General features: G+C 36.5%; 4 protein-coding genes across 5 annotated transcripts in view; 1 reads left to right on the top strand and 3 right to left on the bottom strand.

The window, feature by feature from the left end:
• Nucleotides 1–86: 86 nt before the first annotated feature.
• dnajc16 (DnaJ (Hsp40) homolog, subfamily C, member 16) lies at nucleotides 87–10994 on the top strand. Of its 2 annotated transcripts, none has more exons than XM_077218714.1 (15): nucleotides 87–233; nucleotides 1293–1487; nucleotides 1587–1653; nucleotides 1734–2064; nucleotides 2180–2364; nucleotides 2443–2547; nucleotides 2631–2789; nucleotides 4184–4314; nucleotides 4394–4571; nucleotides 5491–5673; nucleotides 5841–5917; nucleotides 6093–6173; nucleotides 6261–6350; nucleotides 6932–7105; nucleotides 8641–10994. In XM_077218714.1, exons 2-15 carry the CDS (start codon nucleotides 1312–1314, stop codon nucleotides 9047–9049), a joined length of 2346 nt encoding a protein of 781 aa, XP_077074829.1. In that variant the 5' UTR covers nucleotides 87–233; nucleotides 1293–1311; the 3' UTR covers nucleotides 9050–10994. The 2 variants fall into 2 exon arrangements, with proteins under 2 accessions (XP_077074829.1, XP_077074830.1); XM_077218715.1 differs by having other exon boundaries at nucleotides 101–233; nucleotides 6935–7105.
• agmat (agmatinase (putative)) lies at nucleotides 9471–14235 on the bottom strand. Its single transcript, XM_077218730.1, has 7 exons — nucleotides 13687–14235; nucleotides 12873–13075; nucleotides 12723–12771; nucleotides 12446–12641; nucleotides 11820–11999; nucleotides 11263–11347; nucleotides 9471–11163 (listed from the first exon to the last, which is right to left on the bottom strand). Exons 1-7 carry the CDS (start codon nucleotides 13995–13997, stop codon nucleotides 11090–11092), a joined length of 1098 nt encoding a protein of 365 aa, XP_077074845.1. The 5' UTR covers nucleotides 13998–14235; the 3' UTR covers nucleotides 9471–11089.
• A 189-nt stretch (nucleotides 14236–14424) lies between these two features.
• Nucleotides 14425–19251, bottom strand: pink1 (PTEN induced kinase 1). The gene is made up of 8 exons (XM_077218721.1): nucleotides 18732–19251; nucleotides 18066–18332; nucleotides 17793–17896; nucleotides 17527–17709; nucleotides 16688–16851; nucleotides 16448–16572; nucleotides 16089–16319; nucleotides 14425–15481 (listed from the first exon to the last, which is right to left on the bottom strand). The coding sequence occupies exons 1-8, from the start codon at nucleotides 19086–19088 to the stop codon at nucleotides 15191–15193; spliced, it is 1722 nt and encodes a 573-aa protein (XP_077074836.1). The 5' UTR covers nucleotides 19089–19251; the 3' UTR covers nucleotides 14425–15190.
• Nucleotides 19252–19315: 64 nt separating this feature from the next.
• Nucleotides 19316–21063, bottom strand: part of cdaa (cytidine deaminase a) — a 3350-nt gene continuing 1602 nt past the window's right edge. Inside the window, exon 4 of the mRNA XM_077218736.1 lies at nucleotides 19316–19602. Coding sequence (XP_077074851.1) covers nucleotides 19480–19602 — 123 coding nt within the window. The 3' untranslated portion in view covers nucleotides 19316–19479. The remainder of the gene's footprint in view (nucleotides 19603–21063) is intronic.

The raw sequence follows: 21063 nt of genomic DNA, 5'->3' as shown, positions 1-21063 counted from the left end.
TACCAAGTGTACATCTGATGTTTCTGTAATGGATGGTAATACCAAGTTAAATGTCAGAGAGAGAGAGAGAGAGAGAGAGAGAGAGAGAGAGAGAGAGAGAGAGAGAGAGAGAGAGAGAGAGGTGTGTGTTATATGTGCCGCTATGAATCTCTGCTAATATTAATGCGCATGTGTCATGGTTTATGAACGCGTCACTCAGATGGATGGATGAACTTCTCTCACCATTCGTAGTGGTATATTCATAATCCATTCATGTTTTAATAGTCGTCTCTCGTTTTGATGTCATATTCGTGGTAAATGCATGAGCTAGCTAACAGGCTAGCTTAGGATGAAGCACATTCGTCAGAGGTCGTTCTAACTGCATGTCCTGCTTTATTATCGCCCTCAGATCGCGTTTAATTGTTTATTTTCTTCTACCTTTGATTGCGCTTTATGTCGCGTTTTTATGTAGCTAATGGTCTAAACGCGACTATAGCATGTGTCACTGACATCCATTAGAAACTTCTGTTGCATGACAGCTTTCAGCATTTGAAATGGACACCTTTTATAATATGCATATTTTGTATGTTTATTTGGGATGTGGCAGACGAAGGCAGTTCGATCGTAACACAATGGAGACTGAAATGAAATTATCCATAATCATGAATGTTTTTTATTCATTTTTCTATAATATTATTTATTAAAATATTTATTAATATTGTGTAATAGTTTTCAGTTGTATATTTTCAGGTTTAGTAATTCTGTTGTATTATTTCATTTTTTTAAGTTTCTATTTAACTTTTATTTTAGTTGTACTAATTTCAGTAGCCTACTTCTACTTGTTTTTTTTTTTCAGTCCGTTGTCAATTAAGGAAAATTACATTAATTTTAAATGTAATTTTTTCATAATAATTATATTTTATATTATTTTAGCTTTATTTCAAATACCAAAAATTATTGCTCAAGTTTTAGTTAACAATAACAATGGATATATTTAATTCCTTCATTTATGTAGGCCTACACATTTATTTATATATTTACCCTTCACATTTTGTTGTATTTATTAAAAAATAATTTATTTTATTTTTGTAACAAATTCACCTATAAATATTTAATGTTTAGATGTTTATTTATCTATTTGCCTCTCGTTTATTGCTGTTTATTAGAAATAATTTATTTGTGCAACTGTCTGTATTTTACATTTATTTATTTGTTCCTTCATTTTTTTATAATTAAATACCTATTTACTTTATAATATTTCATGCTTCAGTATTATCTCCATAATAACCTTCAAAATGTCATTACTGTGATAGTCTCTGGGCAGCAGAACACATGGTCAGGATGAGGATGGTGGTGGTATTGCTCTCAGTGATGATGGTCTACGTGCTCCTGATGGACGCTGTGGTGGAAAGCACTGCAGAATTTGATCCATATAAGGTTCTTGGAGTCACCAGAAGGGCAAGCCAAGCAGAAATCAAAAAAGTGTACAAACGCCTGGCCAAAGAATGGTGAGAGTGCTATTTTTTTGTAGACTGTAATACTTATACAGTAATTTAATAATGTCTAAATAAGAATACACCATGGTCCTCTTTCATTTCTACTGTCAGGCATCCTGATAAAAACAAAAATGCTGAAGCAGAAGACATGTTCATCAAGATAACAAAGTCTTATGAGGTACTGCAGCTTATATAGACTCTGAACCGATTACATGTTGTCAGAAGTAATGATGATGTTAACTTCATGTTACTCCATAGATCTTAACAAATGAGGAGAAGAGAGCCAGCTACAATCGCTATGGAAAAACAGACAACACTCATCCGTATGGTCGCGGCCATTACGGTTTCCACCACTTTCATGACAACTTCTACTTTGACGAGTCTTTCTTCCACTTTCCCTTTAACAATAAGGGTGGTCGTGACTTTGCTGACAAGAAGTATACATTGCATTTCAACCAGTATGTCAATGAAGTTGTGCCTGACAGCTTCTCAAGGCCTTACTTGATCAAGATCACCTCAGACTGGTGCTTTAGCTGCATCCATATCGAGCCAGTCTGGAAAGAAACAGTGCAGGAATTGGAAACTCTGGGTGAGAGATTGTCAATTTTCTAGAAATGCTTACATGTCATGACCCAGTAAGTGATATGACCTTACTAGAGTTAAAATGAGTTTAAGTTCAAGTACTTTTTTCCCCTCATTTCTAGGGATTGGAATCGGTGTGGTCAATGTTGGTCATGAGCGGCGTTTATCAAATCACCTGGGCGCACATCAGACTCCGTCCATTCTTGGTGTTGTCAATGGAAAAGTGTCTTTCTTTCATTACGCTGTTGTTAAGGGCCACCTGATGCAGTTCGTAGAGGATTTGCTGCCACAGAGACTTGTCGAAAAGGTTAGTGAACATCCTCATTCACTCCCAATGTCTGCATATTATTCTGGTCTTAAACATCTCCTTAATGGATGTCTGTAGGTCACAGACAAGAACAACCAAGAGTTTCTGAAGAGCTGGCATGAGCTGAACAAGCCACACGTTCTCCTGTTTGACCAAGTGCCTTCGGTTCCTCTGCTTTATAAGGTAAAGTTGGTTAGTAACCTTGAGAATTGCCAATACTCCTTCCAGTACCCCAATGACTGATCGTTTCCATTACTTTTCAATAGCTAACAGCGTTTGCCTATAAGGATTACGTGCAGTTTGGATATGTGGATCAAGGTCTTTCTGAGACTGCTGACCTGCTCAGAAAATTCAATATTAACACTTACGCTCCAACCATGCTTGTCTTCAAAGAAGACGTGGAGAAGCCTGCAGACATTATACAGGTAGAGCTGTTCCTTTAACTTCTGTAGGTCATATTGATGGAATGAAGTCTGTTACTGGCATAAATCAACACATTAATTGATGGATTCGCCTGTTTATGTTGAGATTAAGGTTTTGCTATTTGGAACATTCTTTAGTTTATTTTGTATCAAACTATTTTTATTTAAAAGGTCCTGGGTAGGGTTGCACCAGCCATTAGGAAGTTCCCAAACAAAGGGAAAACAAACAACCGATAAATCTAACCCTTACTGGGTTCATAACATTACTGAAATTGGAACGAGTCCACACTAGAGGCTTTGTAACTACTAGCTAGTTTGTAACTTACTCTGTACTTTATTCGATTGCACCATTTGTTCTTAAGTAGGTAGTAGGTTGAAAGCTCTCCGTAAAGTAACGTGTAGTCGCATAATATGATGTTTACCCTCAATGATCTAATAGCAGCCTTTAAATACATTGTTACGTGGAAATGCCATGGATTTCATTTTATCCTTGATTAACTTTTTTGCCTACCGCAACTAATGTTAAAAATAAGTTTCCTTTAAAATACAATACTACTTAATCATTGTTGTGATGTTATTTCCACCAAGAGGTGCATAGATTTTTGGTAAAGGTCTTGTATTGTCAATGCAAGAGTCCAGCACTCTGTAAAGTCTCCTCCAGCACATCCCAAAGACTTTCAATGAATTTAAGATCTGAACTCAAAGGTGATAATTCATGTGTGAAAATGATTCTTCATGCTCCCTCCCAACCATTCTTTCACAGTTTGAGCCTGATGAATCTTGACATTGTCATCCTGGAATTTGGCCATGATGTGTCTTCCTAAATGCTTGTTTAAGAAATGAAAAGCTACACACTCCATCAATTAGGTTTAGAAGAACTGCTGACAAACATTTAACATGCTAGAAACATAACAATCACTGCAGTAATGATCCAACCATAGACTCTTCAGTGTTTGCCTATTTAAATCCAAACACCGACTTTTTTTGGCCAGGCAGTGTATTTAGTTTATATGTAGAGTTGCGTTTCAACTAAGTGTAATGGTGCAACGCAAATATATTTACCAGTGTGAAAGTTGTAACTTAGTGCCCCTTCATGTCAAAACTAGCCTACTGGTGCAACTGGCCCTGGATCCTGGTCCTAGAAGGTTCTAGGCCCTCGATCAACATCCTTGTTAGCCCTGAAACAACATTCACAAACTAATTAGGTTAAGGCTTCAGCAACATCTTGCTTTCCTCTGATTTTCGAGATTCTTAATGGTTAATATTAGGTTTATATGCATGCTTTGATCCAGGACCAACAAACGGTGCCTTGCTTGGAAAATGGTGGTCATATGAGATGTTTGAGAAGATATAAATGTGTTTACCTCTGACTTTCAATTGACTATCTTCTCCCTCAGGCTAAAGGGATGAAGAAGCAGATAATAGATGAGTTCATCTCCAACAACAGGTTCCTACTGGCCCCTCGTCTGGTAAACCAGAAGCTATTTGATGAGCTTTGCCCAGTTAAACAGTTCCATCGACGCAGGAAGTAAGATGGCTGTGTAAAAATCAGTAGTTAATCTGGTGCAACATGTCTTTTCCAAAGGTCTGCGATGTCTTTTCCACAGATATTGCATTCTACTCATCACTGGTGAGGAAGAGTCCTTCGCCACAGGAAATGAAGCATTCCTTTCACTAGCCTCTACTAACACTAATGATGTATTGCGGTTTGCTTACGTCTACCAGCGATGGCAGCAGCCTCTATGTGATGTACTTCTACAGAACAAAGACGGCACACCACCACAGGTAGACCTTATCTTCTCCATGCAGTTTAAGGGGCTTTCGCACCAGAGGAACCTTTTCGTAGTTCCTATAACTATTGGAGGAAGTACCCGAATTTTGGCAGGAACTGGGGACGATTTTAGTTATAGGAACCACTTTTGGGGGAACTAAACTTCTATACTTCAGAGTAGGGTCTAACCCAGCTTTTTCGTATACCGTTTACTTTCATTGTTTAACAGTTCTATCTAATAACGTATTAGATAGGACTGTTAAACTGATCATAAACTAATGAAGATGGAGAATGGTAGCCCTGTGTGTTCAGGCTCTGGTTAGCCTTTTCTCTTTGCCATCAAAATAAAAGTCTGCCGAGCTGTCACAATTAAAGTCCCGCACAACAACCAGCTATAACATAGCTATATGGTGGCTAGTTCCTATAACTAGCCTGTGCAAAAGCCCCTTTAGATTTGGTCGACCAATATGTTTTTACTGATTAATCAATGTTACAGTTGCTTTTTACATAGATTTTTGTAGACAGAGATTGGAACAATAAATTATATGAAATCAATCACTTTGATGTTGCAATTGTTTACATGATTGCTAAAGTTACACCTGTTTCCATTCAGATTAAGTTGTGTTATTTGGAGCTATAGTTTGGTTCATTTTGTATGTACTGTAATAAATTTAATTTGCTATACACGCCAATGTTTTTAATAATTTTCACAAAACGTTCATGGCCCCCAGAATATTTTGTTCAGAACTATTTTACACTGAAATCTTTACATTTTTCATAGAAAGTTTTCATTGATATTATTGTTAATTAAAATGACCAATCGGTTAATTGGTTATTGGCCTGTTTTCCAATCAAAGTCATCAATATTGACAAAATCCACAATTGGCCATGACCACAGAAGTCAGCAGCTTAGATTGTGTGTGTGTTATGCAGGTGGTGATTCTGGAGAGGCGTAATGAAGCTGGTAAGATCCTGTATAAGCCAATCTTGGGAGGATGGAACGGCAGTAAGGAGGACAAACACAAGCTCCTGCAGGAACTCGAAAGACTGCAGAAGGATCCCTCCATCCTCAACTATGACGCCATTCTGCCAGAGCTCAACAATGAGTTCGCCTCGGTGAGTCTCTCAGGGTTTGCTTTTCATGGAGCGTCTTTAATTGAGAAATAAGCACTGACCTATATGCATGTTTCAGTAGAGATCCATGTCCAAATAGTGTTCTGAATTTGCTGTATCAGTCAAGTGTCCTACAATAGTTTAACTTTTGTATATTTATTTATTCTCAGATGTTTTTAATAAGATGGATTTACTCGGCATATGACTACTTGTCTGAAATTATTGATGATCTTCTTCACAATAACTGGTAAGAGAAAAAAACACCATTTGGCCCTTCGCTAAGCTCCTCCCCCTTTGGTTACGATTGCTAACTCATAAACTTTACAAAATATCCCTCATGCTAAGGTGGAGTCTTTCAGTAATATTTGTAATATTTGGATATTTAATGTTCTATATCAAAGTTAATTTTCTTTCTTTTGCAGGCATGAGATGATGCCCCTTATGTCTTTGTTATTCTCTGCACTTTTTATTTTATTTGGCACAGTAGTTATTCAAGCTTTTAGGTGAGATTTATTGCTTTCTTAATTTTGATGTGTCTCTGCATTTTGACGGGAAATGCAGACATTCAACATCGTTGTTTCCATTTTCAGTGACTCAAGTGAGGAAAAACAGCCCAAAGCAAAATCAAGTGAGACTGCTAAGACAGAGAACGGTTCACCAAACACCTCCAACACATCCAGGTTCAGCCATATATCATGTTTGAATAAATCATTCCACATAAATTAATCTATTTTAATGGTTAATGGAACATTTCTAAGTATCATATTGTTTATTGGATGATATTAAAGATTTTATAATCGATATTGTTCAATTTTGGATATTTAATTATGCAAGCTAATTTCCCTTATTTTAACATTTATATTATTTATTCATAATATGTATATGATTATAACTGTATATTGTAATCTTTAGAAGATTTGAAAATTAATATCCATTTCATACTGAAGTCTATAATGTTGTGATGCTTAAAATCACTTAAAACAATATATTTTTGTCACTTATCTAAATGACTAAAAAAGTAATATAGTAAAAGAAATATAAAATTTTAATATCAGCATTTAAAACAATTTATTTTTATTTTTGTAGTCATTATATTTTGCCTGAAAAAAAAATGCATACTAAAATAAGTATAGAATTTTAATAACAGCCATAACACAAACATAATTATCTACTTATAGGCCAGAATTTTGATATATATGCTTTTCTACTTTATTTTATCATATCACTTCTCATTTTATTTTTCACTTCACTCTTTTTCCAGCAGTCGTCCACCAAAGAAGAACTTTGTGGAGGTGACAGAGTTAACCGACATCACATACACCAGTAACCTGGTGAAGTTGAGGCCGGGTCACATCAATGTAGTTCTGGTACTTACTGATGCCACAAAGAATATCCTGCTCAGCAAGTTTGCCAAGGAGGTTTATTCATTCACAGGGTGAGCCCTCATTACATACTTTTGCAGTTACATTGTCTAAAAAAAGAACCGCTTATTAGTATAACACTAATGACTTATTAGTTACCACACCTCAAAACATTGTTCTGATGATGTATTTCTAGACATTTGTCAGGTTTTTGTCCATAAAACGCAATGTTTAGGACTAATTTCTTCTCATCCTACACCTCTGTTGCTAATTCCAAAACATCTTTTTAGAGCTAGTAATGGAGGCTTGAGCCATTGATAGCAGAGACTAATGCAGTTATTAGAGAGAGAGTGTGAGAGAGAGAGAGAGAGAGAGAGAGAGAGATTAAGTGAACGTGAATTACCCGAGTCTGCATCTCTCAACAGTGTTTGGCAGCAGCGTCTCTACTAATATTGACACTGTAAGTTTATCTGCTTCAAGAACAGCGCCGTAATTATGACTTCTCTAGTGAGAAATGTCAAATAGCTTTTAGGGGCGCTTTCACACCTGCCTCATTTAGTTCGGTTGAATCGCACTAGAGTTCGTTTTCTCCCTTGGTGCGGTTCGTTTGGTCAGGTGTGAAAGCAGCAATCGCACTCGGGTGCGCACCAAAAGCGGACCAAATAACCGAGGAGGTCTTGGTCCACTTTCAAGCGAACTCTGGAGCGGTTCGTTTGTGGTGAGAACGTGATCCGACCTCGAACAGACCCAACTGCCAAAAAACTGTGCATTTTTGGACTAAACCAGCTTACGTAGTCAAACAAAATTATTATTTAGATTGTCAATAGCGCTCCCTTTAAGCCATGACTGACTTACCGTGTTCTGCACTCTCACTAAAATCTCATCATAAACACTGAAGTTGTCCACACTGCACAGTGAATTTCTTATTTATATTGCGTCTAGACTTTGTTATTTATGGGGGGATTTGCGAAAGGATAAAGCTCCTGCTGATTCTGTACATACATTGTGAGTGAATTCTCCGCATTGTCTGCCGGATTTTCCTCTTTGTTTACTTCCGGGAGTTCTGTTGGAATTTTCCCGCATATTAATTCTGACCAATTTAAGTGCAGTTGTGGAAATATGTTCAAGACACATCTGGCCAACAAGTGATGTGGATGTTGTCACCTGACTGCATTTTGGTTCGTTTCATCAACTCAACAACTGATTCGGACCAGAGCAATCAGTGTGGTGTGAAAAGGAATCAAAACGCCTGAAAATGATACAAAGCAAAATTTTTCGCCCTTAGTGCGGACCAAATGAACCGAACTACAGGTGTGAAAGCACCCTAAGTAGCTAAACTATTTTACTGATGAAATCTTGATGAAACTGACAACACGTTTCTGTGCGAGTGTGTGTGAGAGTATAGTGAGAGTACACCAACAGAAGGTGTTTACACGCCGGGGCGAAATCTGGGTAATGAGCACAAATCTAGCTGTGCCGATTGGTTTATTTTTAAACCGTTTAATGCATTTACATGACCACACGTGTTGTTATTTCTGTATGCTTATTGAAGAATAATCGGTTTAAGAACGTACATTTAAACGCTCTCAATGTTTCCTTTTCCTCGCAGGAGTTTGACGCTACACTTCTCCTTCCTGAATGTGGATAAACACGGAGAATGGATGACTGCTGTGCTGGAGTACGCTCAGGACGCCGTGCAGATCGACACGGACGAGGACGAGGTGTCCAGCCGCAAAGCAGATTACACGGGGTACGTTCTAGCCCTCAATGGCCATAAGAAATACCTGTGTCTTTTCAAGCCAGTCTACACAGGTGAAGACTTGGATAGCAAGCCGGAAGAGGAAGGAGGAGGATCCCGATCCAGAAAGGGCATCACACGCTCCAGATCCACAACTCTTCAGATCCACCACAAACTGGATCGACTCGGGCTCTGGATGGAGCGACTGATGGAAGGGACTCTGCCCCGGTACTACGTCCCAGCCTGGCCCGGTCTGGATAAGATCACTGTCAATAAATAAAGCCTCATGGAAGCTAGCATGCTTTTGCTAGAGCTAATAACCCAGCTGCACCAAAGGCCTCAGTGAAACCTGACTTGACGCTGCGCAGATGATCGTGAGACGATTATACGTAAGAGTTTGCAGAAGTTACTTAAGATTAGCTGTGTGGAGGAACGGAAAATATATGAAGTAGTTGAATCGACACGGATGCTGTTTCTGACTTCTTGGACATATTTACTTTAGCTGCTCTAATGGAGGGCTTTACAGTCAGTTTGGGTCTTCTGTATTTATTTCGAAGGTTGTTGGTTGAGAGCCAAAATATTGATACAGCTATCCTAGCTTTCAATTTTTGACATTTCATTTCAACAAAACAATATTGCAACATGCTGCTAGTTTAAAATAGCTAACAAAAAGTAGCGTAACAAACATGAACACTGTAGACTTTTTAGTCATAACTATGTTTACTCGTGACAATGCTGTGAATTTGTATGTTTTACAATTTTAATAGACACTTTCCCTTTTAATTTAACCCCTTTAATCAAGAAAGTAATGTAAGTTTGCTTACATTTTACAGTAAGATTTTATACATTAACATTAGTTAATGCAATAAATAAAATAACAAACAAACAATACTTTTACAGTATTTTTTGATCATGGATGATGTACATTTTTCAATTGCATTAACTAATGTTAACCTTAAAGTGTTAAAAAAAATAAAAAAAACTTTTTTTTACTTGCAATTCCTTACCAAAAATTTATTTTAGGCCAAAATAAAAAATAAATACTTGGGCTACTTTGAGACATTTAATTTCTATTTGTCAGAATTCAAATTGGCCAAAAGTGCCATTTTTAAAATAATTTGAACATTACAAACAATATAGCTTTTACAGATTTTAGTCTTTTATTTTGTTCACTTAAATATTCAACAAATTAAGTACTGTAGCTTTATAAATTTTGTTATGCAGCTCTTTGTCAAATGCCTAGAAACTTTAACACAAACTAGCACGACTTTACAGCAATACCTGTAAAATATGAGCTGTGTTTCAGTCACAAGGTGTAAATAGTTACATGATTATATTAAACGTCTATGTAAAGATGTCATATGGGTTTGTGTCTCTAAAAATATAAGAAAGATTTGAGATGTTCTAACCAGATGGATAGTGTAAGTAAAGCTCTTTATTGACCTTTACCAGTCACATTCAGCTATATAGTGCAGCTAACAAATGAGCAGGTAAAAATTAGAATGACTAATAGTGCCAGATTTCCAGTTGTGTTCTTTCATTGAAAATGTGCTGTGGCATGCAAAAATATTCTCAACAGTACGTAGAGAAAAAATAACACACTTGATCGGAAGTATTTTATACTATGCATTTGATGTTAGCTGTGGAAGGCCGTTTTAGTGGTAATGTATTTGTTTGATTATCTATCACATATGCACAGAAAGTTGTGGATGTGTTAAATCCACTCCTGTATGAAGTCTTCCATTACTGATGCAATCTGAGTGAGGAGTAATATTACTTTATTCATATGGTGTTCAATGAACATTCATTATACTTTATAATTAATAATGCGGTATTGGTGCCATTGTACTATATTAGCATTTTATTATATATGTTTTGCGATGCACTGGTAAATATCTTAAATTTAAGATAGTCAGCATTAAATCATGCCAAATTTTCATGGCTTACTGTATTAACTCTGTATGACTAAATGTATTTCGTGTCTGTGCTGTAAAATATTGACACTGTATCATGTTATTATATAATCTGTTTTATTTATTAATCTATTATAAATGGTTTTAAAACTATATCAAATAAACATGAAATGTTTTATTTCCATAATTTTGTGGAAAAAATAATAATAATTTCACTCCACAATTCACAAACATCAAGGGTTATTGTTATCATAAATTGTGATAGTACGACATTGTTTTGCTACTTCAAATAAAGGTATTTGTTGCTGAAAATTATTTTAATGCCCATTTTGTACATAAATCGTACATTTTATGACAATGTACAATTACCTGGGACATTTCACGAACATCTTAGAAAAATAAAGCAATCAATAGTATTTGACTTTCGGAAGGACACACATCATCTCAAAAAGGAGGTTAGCACCAGTCAAAGCAGTGTTTCCTTTGAAAACAGATCAAACAGTATGAGAAATTAAAACATTCCGCATTAATGAAATGAATTTAATCTTAAATGACTTATTTACCCAATGTAATACAGTACCTGTGATGTCATAAGGTGGAGAAACCTCAACCAAATCACAACCGACAAGATTAAGACCTCGACAACCTCGGATGATTTCCAGACCCTGAAAGCAAAATTTAAAAAGACATTCTTCTTCAAGCCAACCTACTGTTAATATTAAACTTTGATGTGCAAAGTCTAAGAGCTGCTCAAAACTGAGTGTGGGATCTTGGCTACATCCCAATCGCACATTAGCAGTACTGAATAGTGAGTCAGATTAGAGCTAGTATGTCCCAAATTATATTACAGTATGTTAAAAAATTCTCCTTCAAATATGCTGGTATGCACTGTTGGATTTACTGGACCGGTGGATATTTGAAATATGTATCCATGCATAAATGTAAAAGTGTGCAGATCCATCCTAGATACTTATTTGTCACAGATTATATATTAATAGTGTACATTATTTAGTCATATTTATATGCATACTTGTAAAAGTATGACCTTCTTTAGCTGGTTCAAGGGAGTTTGATTAGTTGCAGATCTCCAGGAGCAGGATTGAGCACCTCTGGTGGACCTGGACGGGTAAAACATACCTGAATGGGTGTGAGACCCGCAATCTCGGGCGTTCCTGTCCCGGGAGCGTATGCAGGGTCCAGACTGTCTATGTCAAAGCTGAGATAGACAGGTCCGGTTCCCATCTGTGAGCGAACCTCCTCCATGAGAGGGACAAGAGATTTGTGCCAGCACTCCACAGCCTCGACTACACGGAAACCCTGGAAAGAGCAAAAAAGTCAATTAAAATACATTTAAATGTATATCTAAATATGTATATGTACATATATGTGTATATATATGTATCTACATCAAGGGGGTTAAAAAATAATTGCTTAATTAAAAAGAAATATTTAATAGTTAATAAATTAAATAATAAATGATAATAATTCATATAAAATTTAATATGTATGTATATATATATATAAATTAAGTTAATTGATTATTTAAATAAATAATTAAATATCATATATATATATATTAATATGATAATGAATTAACTAACACAATAATAATAACTAATAATAATAAATTAATTAATTTAATATATATAATATGAGCATATTATTATAATATAAAATAACACTAATACAATATGCCCATATATATATATATATATATATATATCTAGTGTGTGTGTGTGTGTGTATATATAAAAACCTGATACCTGTGCTCGGCTCCACTCATAATTATCTGGAGAATAACTCGGCCCTCTAAGCCCGATCTGGACGACCCTGTTGCAGTCCAGGAGACCCTCATCCACACAGCGCCTGAAAGGGGTCCCGTGGCCAATCTTCTCACCCAGAATCATGTCACTAGTGTCCGCATGGGCATCCACATGTATTAGCCCCACTGGACCATGTCTGAACAGCAGAAACAGCAATATTTCAGTCTAAATGTCAGTAATGTAAACTTGGAGGGAGGCCTGTTGAGTGTGCACCAACCTCTCAGCAACTGCCTGAAGAATCGGGTATGCAATTGTGTGATCACCTCCTGGGGATCCAAGACAAGTTGAAAAGGGGAAGTAACATACATATTTAGAGTAGATTCAACACTGATCCGAGTATTCCTGCATATTGAAACTGTTCTCTCACCCAGTGTAAGTGGGATGCACCCTGTGGCCACAATTTTACGGTATCCCTCACGTATTTTTTTGCATGTGTCCTTCAGGTCAAAAAGATTGACGTTAATGTCACCGATATCTGCCACTCTTAGTGATTCGTACGGGGCCGCTCTTGTCCAGCCGTTGAATGCCCTTAACATAGAAGATTCTGCCCTGATGTGCCTCGGACCAAATCTGTACAGAGTAAAAGAGACTCATTTTTGTTCACTGGATAGTAGGTTTATATAAATGGAAAATAAATAATGAACATTTCCTCAACATCACAAATGATGTATTATGTTTAATGCCATTCTGTGGTGGAAACGCTATTTTAAACATTTTTGGAAAACAATAACTCACTAATTTCACATGTATCATACATACTTTTAAATTATATTTTCACCGTCCTGCATTATTTTTCAGCTTGATTGGAAATATATTATTATATTTATATATATTACGTGTGTGTGTGTGTGTGTGTGTGTGTGTGTGTGTGTGTGTGTGTGTGAATGTATACATGTGTGTACAAGTATATACACATAAGCTACAAACACACCCATACATACACATGTTTGTTTTAAAATTACATGTTTGTGTGGGTGCTTGCCCAGACAGCAACATAGTATCGGCCCAGATCTGGAACGTGTGGATTTAACGTGTATCAGATGTGGGCAGGATCTGGGCCGAGATTATGTTGCTGTCTGGGTGCCGTTATGATAATATACAATTACACAACCCAAAAACTGTCACATGGATTTTAGCTACACTCATGACTGTGGATAACATATTAATGTGCAGTGTATCACCTTGCACCGGGACGGTTGGATGTTCCGGTGTCAATAGGAACTCCGACAAACGCCGCGTCCAGCCCGTCCGCTGTTTCCTGAAACGGTAGTTTGCACATAGTCGCGATTCCGCTGACTCTCGCCACAAAGTCCGCGCTCGGTGGGACATTGAAACCTTTCCCGGACATTCGCCGTGTGCAAGACACACTGCTCTGATTCCCGTCAACAACGTTCCCCCATTTCATGACTCTCTGAGTAGCACACGTTTTAAAAACTTGAGATCCACCAAAGACTACTCGAGTTTTAGTAGTAATTTTGATTGAGGAAAACATGTTTTGCGTCGAATAAAGCGAACTCGTGCAGAAATTAGTGAAAAATGCAAAGCAACAACTCAGCTGTGCAAACAACTGAGCTTAGTAGTCCGTTATGGTAAATGCAGAGTTTTATCTGCCAGTATTAGTTCAGGGGATTCAGAATGAACTTTAGCCTCTGGCGTGATACAGGGGCTGGATCTGTGTGTGTGTGTGTGTGTGTGTGTGTGTGATAGCGCGTTGTCGCAATTCAAAAACTGCCATACTATTCCTACTAGGAATGCAGTATGTAGTAGCCTATGCATACTTAATTCCCAGGAGGACTGGAGCAATATGCCCATGCTTCTTGGGAAATGCCTTTGTCATTTTATCCAAAAGTAATGCAAATATTACAATGATACTGCAGTGTATGTACACATGCTTTTAAAAACCCATCAAATATAACCAATCAATCACCATACTGTTTTATTACCACATTGCAAAAGACAAGAGTACATATTTCCATACTATTCAAACTCTTCTTTTTGTCTTCTTTCCAGGATGTACATTATAAAGTCAACATGCATTTAAAAGTCACTCTACTGAATTGTATTGCACAATGCCTGGTCTTATTGTACATTTTATCTGAACATGTTATTTAAAAGACTGTCATAGTGAACTTATCAAAACATAAAAACCTGCCCCACCTCTGACATGCCTTTCCTTTTCAAATTACATCACAAATCCAAACCATTTTTTCAACCTCTCCAATCAACTCCATTCTGGTAAACACCAATGTTTCATGACACAATCAGTCATCAAGGATAATATCAAATTCACATTGAATATCCTGTCAGAAATGCATCAACTTTTTAAATGTATTCTGCATTTATTTTCCTGATTTCTCTTAAGCAATATCCTGTGTGATGTGATACACGGTGTAAAATAATGCATTATTAATTATGCATGAGTTTGTACCTGATTTGAGTCAGTGTGGTTATTATGTTGATATGTTTATTCTTAAGTGTTCTAAACTGCATAAAGTATTCTTATATATAGTGAAAAGTGCAAATGCATAAATTGTCATAATTTCAAAATATGTCAGTGATAGACATAAAAGTTAAAGTGCTTTCACAGTCTACAGGAAGAAATGAAAGGAAGAGCTTGGATAAATCATCACTCACTTTGTAATCAGCTGTGCTTGTTTCTACAGTAAACACACACACACACACACACTATAGTTCAGGGTAGTGCATGAGCAGAGATTGCCACTGCTCTTGTCCATACATGAGGAAGCTGACAGCGGTGCGGACGTCCTCCAGGTCTATGTTGGCGAGGAAGGATCTCTGGAGTTCAGTTTCCACGGAGCTTCCGCTGGGTCCACGACTCTTCAGGAGAACCACAGCAGACTGACACAGCAGCCAGTCGATCATTTTATCCATTCTGGCCCGATCCAATCTGGCCAAGACACGCTTGCCCCACAGGCTGATGTGAAGCATGTTAGCGGCCACACGTGCACTGGGGCGCTGGAAACGAGTGAAGAAAATATGACTTAAATGTGCAACAGAAATCAGGTAATGAACAGGTTTATCTTCTACGTCAGAGTTCTTAGTCAAGTCTGAAGTGATGATGAGTTTCTATGGGTACATTTCAAACTCCCATTTTCAAAGTCAAATAACTGATATGCAGAAATTATTTTAATTACGTTTTATTTTTGCTTTTTGAAATCAAAAACTACATGATCAATGTGATAACAATAAAAAGACACTTAATAGTTATAATAATAAAATATTGAATATAAAAAATATATATTTATGCAAATGTGTCTTGTGATCTGAATGAAGATCACAAAGTTAAAAACTCAGGTCTTATTTTCAAAATAATATTTGCTTAAATTTATTATATATACACAGGTCAAAATTATAGTTGCTTAAATTAATTATATATACACAGGTCAAAATCATATTTGCTTAAAATTAACATTTTAGGACCATTACTTTTTTTCTCCAATGTATGTGAACAACTATATATATAGTTTAAAAAAAAAAAAAAAAAAAAAAAAGGTGAGATTTACCATGTTTTGCAAAACTTAAAAAAAATATATATATTACTGTTTAGTGGTGAGGGTTATACCTTGCGAGTGTTTCTGTGTAGCAGGAGCTTCACTACTAGCTGAACATCAGTAGGAACAGCAGCAGGAAGTGGAGGGAGTTGTCTTTCCTGATAACTGCGGCTGTCCAGCCCCTGAGAGCTGTAGAAGGGGTTTGGCTGACCGAAGAGCTCATAGCCAATCGCCCCTACGGCCCAGACATCTGCTTTACTGTAATCAATCGTCACCCCTCGACCTGGGACTGCTGTGGCCACCTAAAAGATCAAGTAAAGTTAGCATAATTATATATCATGTGTTTTTGATCAAATAAATGCCGCCCGCCCCCCAAGAGACATCTTAGCAGACACGTCGTGTTTCAAGAGTAATTCCTGAAGTTTCTCACCTCAGGTGCCATGAGACAGGAGTTTCCCCCTCTGTTGATCCACCAGCTGTTGAAGGGCAGTTTGAGGCCCAAATCCTCTGCCAGACAGCACCCAAAGTCAGTGATCACCAGTCTGGGACACCCGGCTTTACAATAAATAAAAACGCGTAACAGCATGATTGAAGCGTTTACCTAACGCTGGCACAATACTGCAAGTCTACATTGGTATAAAAACTGTCTGCAATGTCTTGAGACTCTTACTGCTGTCACATTCCAGGAGCACATTGTCCGATTTGAGGTCTCTGTGAGCGACGCCCTGTCTGCACAGGTGGTCCACCCCTTCCAGCAGCTGCAGCAACATGAGAGAGGCCTGCATCTGGTCTGGCACACACACCTTCAGGTACTGCCGAAGGGTGTATGGGTAACTACAGCACAGGCGCATCAAGAGATATATCAGATTAAAAAAATTGACCACAACCACCATTCATCAGAAAATGAGTCTAAAGGCCTGCACAAACTTGTAACTAATAATATATACTATATCAAATATATAAATTAATTATTATTTCATGTATTTATTTTAATAATGCATACTTATAATAAATATAAAATATAATAATAATTATTAATATTGTATTATTCTTTAATAATAAATTCTATAATAAATACATATAATAATTATGATAAATTATTATGATCATTGTTTTAGTATTTATTTTTGTTATTTTTATAATAAATATTTTTATGAAAATAAATATAACTATTAATAATTGTATCCATTATTAATATGAATTATAATGTTTTATTATTTATTTTACTTATTTTCATAGTAATTGTATAATATTTACATTTAATTATAACTACTATTCTTATTTGTTATTTATTGTTTTATTTATTATAATCTTTATAATATTTTTTATGAAAAGAAATATAATTATTTTTATAAATTTAAAAAAAATATATATTATTTGTTTTCTATTCATTTACCATAATTTCATAATAAATATATTTTGTTATCATAAGTAAATAAAATCATGTTTATTGCTATTCTAATTATTTATTATTAAAAAAAAAAATTTATTGGTAGAGTGCTTCCTCACTTCTTCATGACCAGGAACAGTGTTCGATTCCTGCCCAAACCCAGTGGATTGAGTCGGGCAGGCAGGGCAGCAGGGTACTCCTCCTGAGCTCCGGGCAGCAGCGGGACGTCCCCGGTGAAGGCCCGGTACACTGTGATCACGTTGGGATGAGCGGTCAGCCGTTTAGGCACTGTTCCAAAGTGCCTGTAAAAATAGCAAAGCCACTGGCAATGATTCAGTGTATTTTAAGGCCATGTTGTACTGCTAAAGTTCAAATAAAAACTCACCCATCCAAAGCAATCTCTTCTTGCTCTTTGGATAAGGCACGTGGACATGCAGGAACCAACTCCATAGACATTGAGCGAAGGATGGCGTCACTTGATGAACTAGCCTACAGCACAGTATCAAATGTTCAGTCTGCCATTAGAAAAACCTGTTGATTTATTCTGCAAAACTCTATGTATATGTATTCTACACAAAGATGCAAAAGAATTTCTCCTTTCATTAAATTATTAATTATTAAATAGAATTAATAATGCTAAAATGCTGTAACTTCTCACCCCAATGTTCCACATCATTTTCATAGCTAAAGGAAAGCTGGTTGTAGCAGGGAATGGCCCTGCTTTCTTATTGCCAGTTTGCTTCTGGTTCAGGTCCACCAGTGAACACTTCTCTCTCTCCGCAGGGGCCGCGAACGGAGCCGCTGCCTCATACACGGCTGCACAGCAACCTTTCCCGATCTGTTTCCCAGTGACATAGTCCTCCAACTTGTACCCTGAGGTAAAGGGCTTCAGTGGGCTCTGGAAGTTCTTATTAGTGAATACGTCCTACATTGTGAAACAACATTGTGAGAAAAAATTCAAGTGAGCATGTAAATAAAAATGTAATTGCAGTCGAACCACTCTTGCAATGTTTTTGTAGCAGGATAATTTTTCCAGATTAAAAAAAAAAATAGAATGGAGAAATGCATGCACTTGCAGACAAATTGTAATGGATTACAAATGTAATTGATAAGATGTAATTTGCGTATATTTATAATACTCTCTGCATATGTACTTGTGGTTAAACCTGTTTAATTACAAAACTGACTAGGTTAAATTAAATTTAGAAGTACATTTACAATTATATACATTTATCCGTTAAAGGAATGCTCAATTAGCATCATCATTATTTTATGCAACTGTAACGTTAGTCATTGTTGTGTTCTTGTGGGATGCTGTGGTCACCTGTATCTTCTGACACACAGCAACGCTTGTCCTGTCCTCTTCCAACTGCTGTTCAATCAGCGTTAAACCCACCCCAAAAGCCAGGAATACAGCCCTATTCCTGGGTGAACCACCCCCAACCACTCTCCTAAAAGCGCCGGACTGGAGCTGGGCGGCCAGCCCGCTGAGAGACCGGCGGAAGAAGCGGTACCGGCCAGGCAAGAAGATCTGCGGCTGAACGGTGCGGGTCGGCCGGGACACACGCAGTCGCTCACCGCGGAACTTCGCTGCCACACGGCCGGCTGGTTTGAAGAGACCCAGCTGGAAAACTGACCTCGCCAGCTCCAACCCCCGGCCGAGAGCATGTTTCACTGACATTTTGAGCCTAATAAACAACTAAATTTCGCGTTGACAAAAAACAATTAGGCCCTCTTTACTTCTCCCTGCATTATGATTATTTCTCAAGGACAGTGTTTATGTAATGCTGATAGTTCTGCGACCAATTTTCAAAATAAAAGTTAGAAAGCAAGTATTTCACAATAAAAGTCCAGGTAGCATGTATTTTAAAATAAAAGTACGAAAGATCTTGACGCGGTGAGTCAATTATTATTAGCCACACAACAGTTCAGAATTTATTATTAGTTTTACAGATTTACTGTATGTTTTCATTACGAAATAATAAAACCACACATCCATTCAATACATTTTGAATGTACTTATACACATTTGCTTTGTAACATGGCATCATAATTTCAGCTTTGTTTGTTCATCAGTCTAATGGTTTTGCTCTCAGGTCTTCAGGGCCAAATGAACATGGCAGGAGCTCCTCCACCGTCATCAGTTTGTAAGATCCATCAGATTTTGCAAGATAAACGTCCCACAGTGAGCCAAACTGCAAAAAACATATCCAGTCTGTTAACTGACCATTAATGAAAGGTGAAAAATTATTTGTGCATTACTCTATTGCAATAGGCTATTCTAATGCAATTTTGTGTTTTTTTGTTCTAAGCCACACCTAAATTTCACAATTTCTTTTATTTCTAAAGTGGAGTTTGTCATTGTTGACTCATGTTTCGGCCGTGTTCTGACTGATGACTTGCTTTTGCATGCCACAGAGTAACTGCAAGTTTTTATGTCTTTGTCAGTTATAGTAATAATAATTACAATGACAATTATCGATGATTTTATTTGGTAACACTTTATTTTATAGTGTCCTTGTTACACGTTACATGTACACTGTAAAAAAATATGATCAATAAGTTATGATAACAATGTTTTTACATTGCATTAACTAAATCAATTTTTTTCAACTTTTTAAAAGTTTTTTTGGGGTCTTTATTTATTTATTTATTTATTTACAAAGAAGAAACAGCACTGCATTGAGTACATTAACAAAAAAAAATTTCTCCTCAACAAGTAGGAAAAACCCGTAGCCTACATAGTTCTTAAGAAATGTGTTGTTCTTAATGTTATCGATGAGTTTAAGAGATTTTACAATAAGGGAAATCTCAGGAATGAAGACATCAAATCTAGGCAAAGTCTTGAGAAATTTGTTTTTGTGAATAAAAAATGTATAATGCAACACAAAGAAATTAACCACATTATCAATAGCATAGTCACTCCTAGAAAAATAAAGGAATATATCCTTCAATGAAAAGTTTAAATCACATTTGATAAAATGAGAAAGATAACAACCCAAGCTCTCCCAAAGAGGCTTAACCTGATTGCAGTGGTAGAATAAATGAAGCAAAGTTTCAGAGAGATCAACAAAAGAGGCAATTTGTGAGTTGGTTGGGTAAACATTATGAAGAATCTTAAAGTGTACCTCTCTAATTTTATTGGACATACAATACTTCTCTCGGAGTAACCATGCCCTCTTCCAGCAAATACTGTCAAAAAAATTATTCCAGAAAAATTTACATCGAAGGGGTGTGTAAACTGTGTAATGTAACAATATCTTTATAAGTTTACTATTACATTTTTTATCAATAAGGCTAACTCCATCCAATAAAAGTTTGGGCATAATTGTTTTTCTCTCATTAAAGAAAAGGTGTGTTTTAAATAAATGGACATAACTTGGAGACAAAGCTTTGATGACAGAATTGAAAGTTCTAGCAGGCAGAGATAAATTATACAAAGTCATAAATTCTTCATATTCCAGTATACTGCCATCATTTTTAAACAAATCCAAAACAAAAATAATACCTCTATCACACCACTCATCCATAAAAATGATTTGTTTCAGATTAAAATGTTCAAGTTATTCCACAGAATTTCTTTGTGTGGAGAAAAATTGTGCACAAAACACAATTTCCAAGCAAGTAAAACTTGTTGGTGAAATTTGGAGAGAGAA

The sequence above is a fragment of the Siphateles boraxobius genome, unplaced genomic scaffold (genome assembly GCF_051911475.1).
Source record: "Siphateles boraxobius isolate OS27281-9 unplaced genomic scaffold, OSU_SipBor_1 77, whole genome shotgun sequence".
NCBI classification, from domain to species: Eukaryota; Metazoa; Chordata; class Actinopteri; order Cypriniformes; family Leuciscidae; genus Siphateles; species Siphateles boraxobius.
This window is presented reverse-complemented; position numbering and strand designations above follow the sequence as displayed.